This window comes from Pollachius pollachius (assembly GCF_949987615.1).
Source record: "Pollachius pollachius genome assembly, contig: scaffold_510, whole genome shotgun sequence".
In the NCBI taxonomy this organism is placed as follows: domain Eukaryota; kingdom Metazoa; phylum Chordata; class Actinopteri; order Gadiformes; family Gadidae; genus Pollachius; species Pollachius pollachius.
In genome coordinates, this window is record NW_027641592.1 from 1,434 (window position 1) to 14,051 (window position 12,618).

A 12,618-nucleotide genomic window follows, 5' to 3' on the forward strand; every position below is an offset into this window, starting at 1 on the left:
GACGATACTTGGATGTAAAGGGAGTCGGTGTTTGCGGTAGAGAGGCTGGAACACTGCGAGAGCTCTCTAGGTGTTTGGAGAGAAGTGCATCAGTTTTATTATAGTCAGAGCAACTGTGTGTCGGTGTGTCCTGATGACACCAAAATAACAGATTTATGGTCGGGAGAAGGGCAGCTGTGTGTTCAGGAGGGATAGAGAAGAGAAGGGCATCATCATCATAATCATCATCATCATCATCATCACAGCACAGTGTGCTTAATTACTCGGACGCGCACGGATTGGAAACGCCGTGCGTGTTGTTAAGACGAGCATTGCTTGCAGTGACGCCAGTTGCATGCTCAACGTCTCCCCGGACTCGGGAGATATCAGATATTATGCACAGAATGCGGGGGAGAGCATTTCCATAAAACCACCCTTAAAGTGCGGATGTGCGTTTGTGTTTTTTTTTTTTTTTTTAATCTTTAATCTGCATCGTGCTCCATCATAACACCCTGGTCCACTACACAGGGGTCTCTGACAGCATTCTGTGTCCTTCGTCTCTACGTATATTTCAAGTGCAACCTTGAAATAGCAGAAGCAAGTGATTTAAAAGAAGAAGGGGTAATTTCAACTGTGTCCGCTGTGTTCTGGTGTAGGGTGAATATGATGGTGACTGCTCCCATAGCCCGGACTGACAACGCGGTTCCACCTCAGGTCCACCCGTGGGGAAACATGCGATGGTGTCGCCTCGTTTTGCGCACGAATTAGGCTCAAATATACTATCCTCGTTGTACCAATGCGCATGTTTTGGCGTTGACACTTTACCCCGCGACGAAGATGGATCCTTTACGCATGCAAGACGGAGCGCGTCTCTTCTCTTTATACGTGTATCGGGGTTTTGGTGTTCGGTATTGCGGTCTTCGCGTCTCCCATCGCTGAGGCTGAGCAGGAGACTCGTGTTTAAGGTACAGGTGCTTTACGGACTGAGCCTACAGTACATGCGATGCTATGCATGGTCCGGTGGCACAAGTAGTGTCGTGTATTAAGACGATAAACGTCATGCAGCTATCCATAGTTGCGATGGAGTGATTGTGTTTTGATCTAATCGTTTGACGGGCTACTGCTGGACATCCTCCTATCTGAATCGGCTCTCTCTCGTTGTCATGGTTCAGGCGATGCTTCGCACGGCGTGACCGCTTCCAACGCGCGTAAACTATACGTGTCGCATGTTTACCTGCCGGTTTGACATTGCTACGGCGTCCGTGCTGCACGTTGCGGTGCCTCGTCGTTTGATCCATATGACGGTCATGCTTGGATCTGCATGGGATATATGACTGAGGAGTCACCCACTTGTATTTTGGCTTGTACTGCATTATTCTGTACCATTTTGTAACACACTCACAGATACCCCCCACACACACACACACACACACACACACACACACACACACACACACACACACACACACACACACACACACACACACACACACACACACACACACACACACACACAGCTACCTGATCTGATAAATATGTATAAGGCGTAGTGGTGGGAAGTCATTTTGTGGTATCTTCTCGCCCCCCATCTTCCCCACCTCCCCTTCTTATTGTTTTTATATTGTATCCCTTTGTGACATAAGGCGTTGTTTTGCATTGTTTCTTCTCTTGCTTTGGGGATCTTCCGCCAGTGAAGGGTCTACACACTGCAACGATGCGTGGCCGGAGAAGGACAGCACTGCTGGGGTTGTGGGCCTGCGTGCTCCTGGCCGACATCGCACTGGGTGGGAAAAGGTAAGCACTCTAAGATTGACCTCACACATGCATGGCTGTCCTCATAATATTACCACGACAACGACTTATACTCCACCTATACTACTACTACTACTACTTCTACTACTATTGGTCAACAACTTTTGCTACCGCTAATATCATAAATGCCATTCACAAGCAAAATATCTTCCCGTTCCCATATTGAACATCGTAGAGCACGTATCAGTAGAATAATCCATCTGTCTTGTTCACATATGTCTGGCTGGGTTCAGGGTCACCACCAGATCATTAGGGCCTTGTCAGCGACAACATCTTGTTTGCAGCTCAAACTTTGTATTATTGCTGAGCAGCTTCCCTGTGCTGATATCTTAAATAGCAGAACCCTATAGTCTCCTAGCATCCCCCAGGGTTCTAATTGGTCCAGATATGGCCTACATATATAGCGAGGAGGAACCCTGGGAAGACGTATGATGGAACACGGTTATGCCTTTTGTGTTCTAGTTACAAAGGAGACAGCTTATTAATCTCTGGAGAACCCCCACTCAGCTCGCTCAACAGCCAGCAGAATTAGAATGGAGTGTGTTAAGAAGCAGAAATACCGTCTCATTCTCAACGCCGTCACTCATCAACAGCCAGCCGGCTGAAGCTAAGCGGCTCCAACGGTCTTCAATGGGTACTCAGTCAGTCAGTCAAGTCACTTATCACAGCCAGTCATTCAGACAGAGAGAGAGGCAGACTATCAGACACAATGAGGGTAGTCAGTTAACCCTTTTTTACTTCCACCACTGCTCCTAGCAACCACATCCAAATTATGTGTAGCCAAGGCCGTGAGTTTTGGAAAAACACGCACACACACACATACGCACACACTCACCTTAAGGGGCACCCATGTCTATGTGGTTGTAATTGGGGCATCCCCACAGGACACATCGTTGCTGTATAATTGCCTACGTGGCAACAAGAGGTGCAACACAGACTCCAGATCCAAGAGGAGGGCTTCTTAAAACCAAAATAGCAATTATTCATTCAACCAGTGCGCTAGTCTCTTCCTCTCCCTTGTGGGAGAGCGACTAAGGAGATTGTTTCGAGTAACGCTATGTCGCTGATGCTGTCGGACACCTTGGCTGCGTTTGGCCATGAATGACACTCGGGATGGTCGTTTTGTTGTGCTTTGGCTTTTGTTGTGGCCCCGCGGCTGGTCGTTTTTTGTCTCTCTCCTCCGTGTTTGGCCGTGGTCGCCGGCAATAGTACGGACAATTAGACACATCCACTTCTTTGTCTGTTAGTTTGGGGGGGGGTTGTGGACATTGCGTATGAGCCAATAAGAAACAGCGGCAGATGTGGGAAATGGAGAGAGAGGGGGGGAGAGAGAGAGAGAGAGAGAGAGAGAGAGAGAGGGGGGTGAGGGGAGAGAGAGAGAGAGATAGTAGCGGCTGACTAGAGGAGAGATGACAGCAATGCGACCTACGGTCATGTAACTTTGGCGGCTCTAATCCGTCCCCCTCCCGATTCACACGCCGCACACCTCAAAAACACCCTAATCCCCCGTCCTCCCCTCCTGGGATTAACTCGGGTGACTTTGAGGCCGCAACTCAAAAATAAAACCCACACACACACACACACACACGAGCGCGCGCACAGCGACGCGACGGCCAGAGACGGTGCGTCCAGAGGAGGACCGGAGGAGGGCAGAGCCGGCACGCGGGGCTCAAAGTGCACCGCTCAGACGAGACGCTCCAGTCCCGTGTTGGTTTTGTGAATACGAGAAAGACCTGGGATTTCTGCCAGTGTGAATAATTCAGTGGGACTGTCATAGGCGGTGGTTGGAGCTGACGTGAATGGTTATAAATTGAGATGGGCCGGCTACCTTATACTAGGGGTGCTCTCGGTGACAACGACTCAGCCGCCGTGAAGACACGTGTTCACACACTGCGCACGCTGCCGCTGGCACGCCCGTACCACTGCCTGCTCGCATGAGGCCAACGATAGGGTTCTTCTCCGGTGTTCCATGTAAAGGCACCATGACAAACGCACGCATTGCACGCGAGAGCAGACTTATAAATCCCTGTTTTGCTTTTTTTTGAATAGTCGAAAACCATACAGGGCTGCTGTGAGGTCAGACAACTGGGGGCTTTACTTGGCGAGTAAGACACAGCAGTACAGAGCGAGATGAGCAGTAGCCAGACCCCATTCCTAAAAGCAAAATATAACAACCCAAAAAAACCTGCTGATTACTTACTGAGTAGCTGTCACTGTAAACCGCAGAGCAATTACCACCCAGAGATTTACTGTATAGCACCACCCACTTCAAAACTGGTGTGTAGATGTGTTTTTTACACAAACACACACACACACACACACACACACACACACACACACACACACACACACACACACACACACACACACACACACACACACACACCAACCACGGCACCTTTTCCAACAGACACTCATCAGAAAGTCTTAGCATTTTTGCTACAGTGGTGTTGCCAGCTCAATAAATGACCTCATCATTAGATCTCCGTAGAGTGTGTGGAGGTAGAGGTGCATGGAGCTGAAACGAAGGAAGCGCGCGCGAGAGAGACCCAGTGTTGGGGGTGGGGGGGGCAAGTGAGGCAAGATGCGGCGAGCGAGAGAGATAGAGGGGGAGAGGGGACTTTGGGAGGATGAGCGCAGCACTGTTGCTGTTCAGATGACCTGTAGATGGTGATGGTGTACAGTGTTTTATGCGGATTTGGCCCCTGGCTTAATAACATGCAGGTTCCTCTTGTTTCCCTAATGCAGCATCTCTTTTTCCTCCCCCCGCCCACCCAACTCCCTCCCTCACTCTGTATCTTGGTACCCCTCCCACTGCCTCACCCCATCAACACCTTCCTGCTTCCGAGAACAGCCCTCCCCCCGTCCCTCACTGTACGGTCCACCTCATCCTGGACCACCGTTATCCAAATCTTTGTTGGCGAGTGCTCTCTCAATTAGCTGTGATCAGGAAAACACACCAACAGGGCTGCCGTTCTCTCTTCCTGTGTTGGTTAAGTGCTTGGAAAAGCGTTGGTTTAATGTGTTTACGATTAAGTGAGGATCGTAATCTGTGTGCCTCCTCTGGTTTAAGTCAAGGCAGCCATGCTTTGCCTGGCAAGCTGGGATCCAAATGTATGTTTGGGTATTAATGTAGGGTATGTATTAAATACCTGATCCAAATCTTTCTCTGGAGTAATTACAGAAGGATTTGTTGGTTTTTTGGTTTTGTCGTTGTGTCTAATCTGGACATGGAGCAAGGATTGCATTGAATTTTTGAAAGTGTGAGTGTGTGCGTGCGTGTGTGTGTGTGTGTCTGTGTTTGAGCATGTATGTGTGTGTGTGTGTGTGTGTGTGTGTGTGTGTGTGTGTGTGTGTGTGTGCGTGTTAGTGTGTGTGTGTGTGTGTGTGTTAGTGTGTGTGTGTGTGTGTGTTGGAGTAGATTTGGTTTTAACTGTCCACACATCCATCTGTGATGACATAACAGCAGCCTCTCTACGTAGAAATGAAGCTGTACTACAAGCTAACCGTTATGAGCTGTGTGCGATCTTCCTCAACTCCCCCTTCATTTCCGTCCCCATCCTCCTTTTCCTCCCTCCTTCTCTTCATGTCCCCTCCTTCTTCTTTTTGACCTGACTCCTCTTCACCATCTACAGCAGGTCCTCCGCCACCTTCCCCCCTTATCACTCAGTGGTGCTGTTTCCAAACCCCTTCGCAGTGCTATTCATTCAGCATTTCTAGAGTGGAAGCCTGTGAGGTCCACCACTGGACTCACGAGCCCAAGCGAGGCTGCCCTGACACTTTGAGAGCAGCGCCGTTATGTAGGAGTCAACATTGTTTACATCATGTTGCAATTACACGCAATTGCATCCAAACATAGATTTTCTGTGTGTTCTTCTGCTTGAATTATGTATGCACATATTGCCTGCTGTGAACGCAAACACACATTTGCAAACACGCACACACACACAGACACACACACTCTTGCACATATACTTGTGACGCACACGTGTGCTTTCACCATATTCTTCTTGTGCACATTATGATTAAAATTCTCATTGCCTCTGATAAAGTGCAATGCAATATTTATGAGTAGAGATGGCACAAACTCTACTGGCGCAATTACTGATTGTGAATGCTTTCAGGCAGCTCCCCCCCAGCATTTTGCTTCATGTGGTTCAAAGACCAGGTCCAGCATGGCTCTTTGCTTTTTAGAACCAGGTATAAATAATGATGACTTTTTCACACTGAATGCAATTGTTTATATATGTGTGTGTGTGTGTGTGTGTGTGTGTGTGTGTGTGTGTGTGTGTGTGTGTGTGTGTGTGTGTGTGTGTGTGCGCATGTGGATATTAGTGTGTGTGTGTGTGTGTCTGCATTTGCGTATGTTAGTGTGCGCTTGTTGACCCGACTCAGGCTACTTTTCCGAAATAATAATTCCACAGATTTTTATTTTATTTTACTTCTTTCTCAAAGAACGTTGATGTGTTAAGGTTAATAGAGAATGATGTTCCTGCCCTTTGGGCAGTATTTCTCCTCTTTACCTTCCATACTTTCCTATTGTTCCTCCAATCGCCATTATCTCAACCCTCTCATCGACAGTCACTAATGGATTGCTGGAGAATTGTGCGAGACATGACGTACTTTCTGTAGAAATCCATGCACATCGTGTTGTGCCATTGGGGGTATAAATCGGTATCACCGGATTATAATTCAAATCACTAAACGCATTACAATGCATGGACATGGATTTCAGGAGTATCTCATGATAAGACACGCACCACACCACCAGTGTTGCCAAATCTGGTTGAAATGTCTGCCTGGTGACTCTGCTCTGTTGTTTCTACACACATCCATCGGAGGACAATCTTCTGATGTCTAAAGTCCTCCCGACCGAAATTCCTGCTAAATGACGGATGTTTTTCTTTCTTTTTTTCCAAAGCTAGCAGTCTTCTCTCTCCACTCTGAGAAACACGTAAATGTGCATCATTGTAGATTATAGTCTCAGTCGTGTTGCTGCTATCATTTTCCATGATTCTCTTATTGTGTGTTTAATCTCTGAGCAGTGCACCCCTAATTTACACCATGGAATTATCTCTTGCTCTTGCTTCTCACCAGCTCTGGGCAGAATGGCATGACAGACGAGCAGAAGGACAACACCACTGTGTTCACCAAGATCCTAGATAGCCTGCTGGACGGCTACGACAACCGTCTGCGGCCCGGGCTAGGCGGTAGGTTTTGGGCAGATCCAACCAATTCGGCCTCCTTCTAAATGGCTCACACAGCTCCTCTTTCTGTTTAATACGCATCATATTTCAACAGGCTGCTATGGGATGTTCAGAGATTACATGTAGTGCAAAATAATCCCCAGTTTAAAAATTAAATTATTTTTACAGTATACCTGAGTGGTAAATATGCAATTTTGGGGAATGATGGAGTTTTGTGTAGGCACACCGCCGACCTTCTCCACAAGTGTCCATAAGATGTGTGATATGTGAAGGTGTCAGGGTGTCAGTGGTGTAGCCGCGGAGGCCAGGATTAGCAGGTAGTTAGCGGTAAATGACAGTCTTCTCAGTCTTCTAATTTCCCTTCTTCAACAGAGCGCGTAACCGAAGTCAAGACGGACATTTTCGTGACTAGCATCGGTCCCGTCTCGGACCACGAAATGGTAAGCCTCCGCCTTCTCCTACTCTTCTTCAAATCTAGCCAGCGTCCTTCCATCTACAGGAGTGTGAAGGGTGAGGGTGAGGGGGGCGCTCTTTAACGGCTATGATGTTTATTAATCTGACCGTTCATCCTATTAACTCATCCACTTGCCGGGTAGAATGTCAAGTGCGTGAAACGTTTTTTATTAGCGTACGGCCTGATAATCCTATCATATGTAATTGCCTGCCATGGCCCTAAAAGGCGATGGCATATGATTTTAATGTCTGGGATGGTATTCATGGTTGGATGCCAACGGAGCCGGTTGTGGGTTTGTAAGGTGAATCGTCCCAGCAGACCCCCCCCCCCCCCCCCCCCCCAACACCCAACAACAGTTGTGTTTTTTTATATTTTTGGGGATTATCTGGGAAAAATGACATTGAATCTAACACTCAGCTTGAAATCCAAGCCTTCTACCGTCACGGTGGACCGACAGCACAAACTCAAGCTTAATCCGTTACCATCGGATAAAAATCCCCTGTTGACGCCGTTCCACTTCCACAACGATGAGACATTCCAAAGTAGAATTCATCGATGTGGAATCATGTTTTTCCCTGTAAAACTAAATAAACCATCAAAATTGAAGACAATATGTCACAAATATAGCCCCTCATGATAGTGAAGTTGCATTTGATCTATAAAGTTTTTCTCAAAACCGAACAGATTGTTCCTCCATTAGTGCAGTATGTGGGACGTTATCTCCTCACGCCGTGGTGTCTGGGCCTCTGGCTGGTTCGCTGATTGGTCACGTAACCCGGGAGGAACAAAGCAAAGCCAATGAGCTACATCACACTTAAATTTTTCCATCTTCGTATATTACCTTGAAGCTCTGTTCCAGCTCACATTAATTATCACATAGGGACATAAAAAAATATGATAGAGATATGGATTTCAAAGATTTATGGCAATGGGATGGAACCAGTAAAATTAGCCCAATGTCGCAATCAGTGGTAGGCTTCAAGATGAAATGTTGCACTAATTTGGAGTCAAAGGTGTCCAGTGTAATTTAGATTGGTGGACACCAAAAATGGCCCCCCAAGTTCTAAAATAGTAGTGATGGCAACTAGTCAGCTCATTTTTCGGTGTACTGCATATAGGCAGTTCACCGCGGTGCAGAACGACCAGAACTCACAGGAAATCAACGGCTAAGCTCATGTTTGGTTTATTAATTGGCTCCTGTGATGTTCCCTGTGTGGATCGGATAATTAATAACAAAAGAAAACCTGGCATAGGAGCGGAACAGAGCCTCAAGCAGTGCAGCTGTTTTAGGAGGATTTAAAGACAAAAAGGAACGCATGACCCCGTGCAAAGGAAGCACGCAACTGAAGCTCTGTCGGTGTGTTTCTCCCTGCTTTTAACGTGAGTGGACAGGTACCAGCGGGGGAAACTAGGCCACGGTTCACGTGGAAAAGCCAAAGTGACAAGGGAACAAAAAAAAGACAGTATTATTGAACATCCAAAAACACTTTAGCTTAAAATTGGAAGCAAGAGAGTTGGATTACTCAGAATTTACCTTCAGCAAACTCAACAATGTAATAATTAATAAACATTGTGCAATTAGTGTGTGTGCATGTGTGCCTGTGTGCATATGTGTGTGTGTGTGTGTGTGTGTGTGTGTGGTGGGGTAGGGCTGGTCCAACATTGGCAAAGAGCCAGTTCGGACATCTGGCTAATTGCGTTCTCTAAATCTGCTCTTTTATTTGGTTGTCATTTATTAATTTGTGTTCACTTAATGACTGTCTCCTCTCCACTTCTCTCGGCTCTTGTTTCTTTTTGTCCCCCTCCAAAACATAGGAGTACACCATCGACGTGTTCTTCAGACAAAGCTGGGTGGACGAAAGGTTAAAGTTCAAGGGCCCCATGGCCATACTGCGTCTCAACAACCTGATGGCCAGCAAGATCTGGACGCCAGACACCTTCTTTCACAACGGCAAGAAGTCGGTCGCCCACAACATGACCATGCCTAACAAGTTGCTCCGAATTAAAGAAGAAGGCACGTTGCTGTACACCATGAGGTAGGTGGGAGACATCTTTCCCCTGACTTTCCCGCTCTTTTCACCGCTAAATAATCGAGCAGCTCTTGACTGTGAACAACCGAGAGCTTTCAAAATGATAGAAAGTCCAAGTGTGCCATGGTCAGAGATTGTGAAATCTTCATCTAATTAGAATGTCTTGAGGGATACCAGTTGAGGTCATTGGGTTGGAAAGCCACCTGTTTGTTCTACAATAGATTCTGCCAAGTGCTTGCTACTTTATATAGAATTGACAGGAAGATATAATATCCCAGCAAAAATACAGCATTCACATTGTGTATTCATATATTCCCACGTACGGGCGACTAAGAGACACACAATGTGATAACAGCCTCTGCTCCTAGTCTTTTTGGTGGTTCTTGCATTCTCCTGGTATAGCGTTATAGAGTTATTGTGGCATGATGAACTCCTTCATACAGAGACATGCATCACTGTATTCACAGTATCGGGTTAAGCTGTATCACAGTCTCAACCCTTGGCAGAAGCAAAAATGTGGAGCCCCTTACAATCCGATTCTGCGTCTTTTATAACCCAACGGAGACGGTCATGAATAAAAACTTGGGCTGACAATGCTAACCTCCAACACAATGTTGCGCCGGCAGCTAACGCGACAGGCCGGCGGGCCAGAGAGCCATAAAGCATGTCCTCTGAATGTGTTTACTGGGTAGGGGGTGGAGTGGATGGGTTAGGGTTGGGGGTCGTTGGGCGGGGTACACCACGCTGTCCCAGATGAGATGGATGGATGAAGGGGAGATTAGCGTGTCATCGGCCCAAAGAGCTGCTGTTTCTCGGCAAGCTATCAGGGAGATGGAGATGGTGCGAGAGCGAGGCCCCACAGGTGAGGGTGTTACGATCCTTATCAGCCAATTTCCTTGTAAATAGTTTGATCGGTAGCCTCAAATGGCTTTTACACGCTGCTTAAAGGCCTTAGCGTCCTGTTGAATATGATGCACATGTTGCCCAATAGAGGTTGTCAAGCCACGAACGCTATGAGATAAAACAATAACATTTTGGGCCAAGAGCTCTAAGAAAGGAGGAAGAGGGGTCATTGTGATAGTTACGACCCACACTAACCTTGTGGTGCTTTGCTAATACCGTCAGTGTGTAAGGGCGTTTTATGAGCGATGTTGTATATGAAATGACCCGCAAACGTGGCACAATACTTTGAGTGTCCGCAAAGCTTAAATCTGTCTCGGGCGTGGCCGTCTACACAATCAGGCCGTCTACACAATCCGCTTAAGTGTACACATCCACACTTCTTACCACCGGAAAACGATGTGTTTGTCTTGTTCAAATTGAATTACCTTTATTTTTATTCCTCTGCTGGTACAGTAATCAGTGCATTAAATGAGCCATGTTCAAATTAAATACAAACTCTCTTTCTGATCCCGTTACCAGTGCTTCCTTAATATTCCTTCCTGAGAGTGGGCACCGGTGCGACCAAATGCTCGTTCGTAGGGGTGTTCCCGGGGGAATGGATCCTTTTGGTGAATTCATTTAAACACACTGTTTATTATGGTAATATAATTTGTTATAGGTTTAATGATTTCTTTAAATAAAATGTTCAGCCAATTGATAAAAGTTGGTATGGTCACCTTTGGGAGGTGCCCCATGGGAGCATCGTTTATACAAACCACGAGACGGCAGCTGTTGATCTGATTTGTTCGAGGGCTGCGTCCAGAGGCATTTGGTTCTACCACCGTTGACAACGCCCACTTGGAAATCTAAAACGCACTGAGCGGATTCATGCTAGTATGCATTTGCGGATTGGTGAGGCGATGTCAGGCTTCGACACACAATGTGGTGTTACGGGACTACAGGATAAACGGAAGGCTCCTGATACACTCGATCAGCGATACTGCTTCCGGCGGTTGTTGATCGTTGACCGGACCCAAAGGTCCTGGTCAGAGCACCCCTACAGCCAGGCCTGGGGAGTACCGTCGTGGCAGTTTGAGCAAGGTGGTGCACCGCTGGAAACACCCTGGTGAAAACCTGGGTAAACCCTAGAGGAGAAGAGCTGGGGGACGGTGTGGCCCACTTCCTCTGCGCCCCCATTCTCCCTTTTCTTTTGTTGTTCTTCTTCTGCTCATATGGGACACTCCCCGCTCCTCCTCCCTCTCCATGATACCGACAGCATCCCTATCGCTCTGTTTCTAATCCGCCGTTTTGTGCCGTCTCCCCAGGCTGACCGTGCGGGCTGAGTGCCCCATGCACCTGGAGGACTTCCCGATGGACGCCCACGCTTGCCCCCTCAAATTTGGCAGCTGTGAGTACCTCAGTACAACGGAGACACACACAATTGCATGCACCCGCATTCATATTCATCAACATCCTCTCGCTCTCTCTCTCTCTCTCTCTCTCTCTCTCCCCGTAACTGTCATACACATCCCCATAACCCCCCCCCCCCCCCGGAGCCATGACCCCCGGACACCCGTCCCTGATGAGGGGGGCCGACAGGTGGGCAACAGCTGCCGAGGCGGTCCCTCCCTCTGATATCCCCGCCGCCACCACCACCACATCCACCACCACCACATCCACCACAACCACCACCACCACCCCATACCCACAGCACTACCCCTCAGCCCCTACCACCACCATCACCACCCCCCACCGCAGTCATCCTTGCCCCCCCGATCACACCTCCTGGGGGCGCGTCTCGGAGGCGAGTCCCCCCGCCCCTCCTGCTCAACGTGGCGGGGACCTGCTTATCCCCGGCAGTGCTGTCTGTCATCTCTCCAGAAGCTTGGCGCCAGCTGCTCTGCCCCTGCCAGCGAGCCCGACCCCGAATCATCCTTGAAAAGAGGAGCCAGAGCCAGAGAGAGAGAGAGGCAGGGATGCAGTGAGAAAGAGTGAGAGAGAGAGAGGCAGGGATGGATTGAGAGAGAGAAAGAGAGAGAGCGCGCGAGAGAGAGAGAGAGCGAGAGAGAGAGAGTCAGGGATGGAGTGAGAAAGAGTAAGAGTAGGAAGGAGAGGGAGGCGGGGCTGGGGTGAAGTGATAAAGTCTTAAGTGAGAGAGGATGTAGGATGTTGAGTTATATATATATATATAGAGAGAGAGAGAGAGAGAGAGGGAGAGAGAGAGAGAGAGAGAGAGAGAGACTGAGAGATAGAG

The 12,618-nt window shown here is 48.1% G+C and overlaps 1 protein-coding gene across 1 annotated transcript; it reads left to right on the forward strand.

The window, feature by feature from the left end:
• Positions 1-334: 334 nt before the first annotated feature.
• LOC307091560 (gamma-aminobutyric acid receptor subunit alpha-1-like) lies at positions 335-11,772 on the forward strand (the record flags this gene model as incomplete). The annotated part of the gene is made up of 6 exons (XM_079759197.1): positions 335-428; positions 1,671-1,773; positions 6,889-7,001; positions 7,371-7,438; positions 9,268-9,488; positions 11,690-11,772. Coding segments are annotated over 6 exons (682 nt in total), but the record flags the coding sequence as incomplete, so codon positions are not given.
• Between the last annotated feature and the right edge of the window lie 846 nt (positions 11,773-12,618).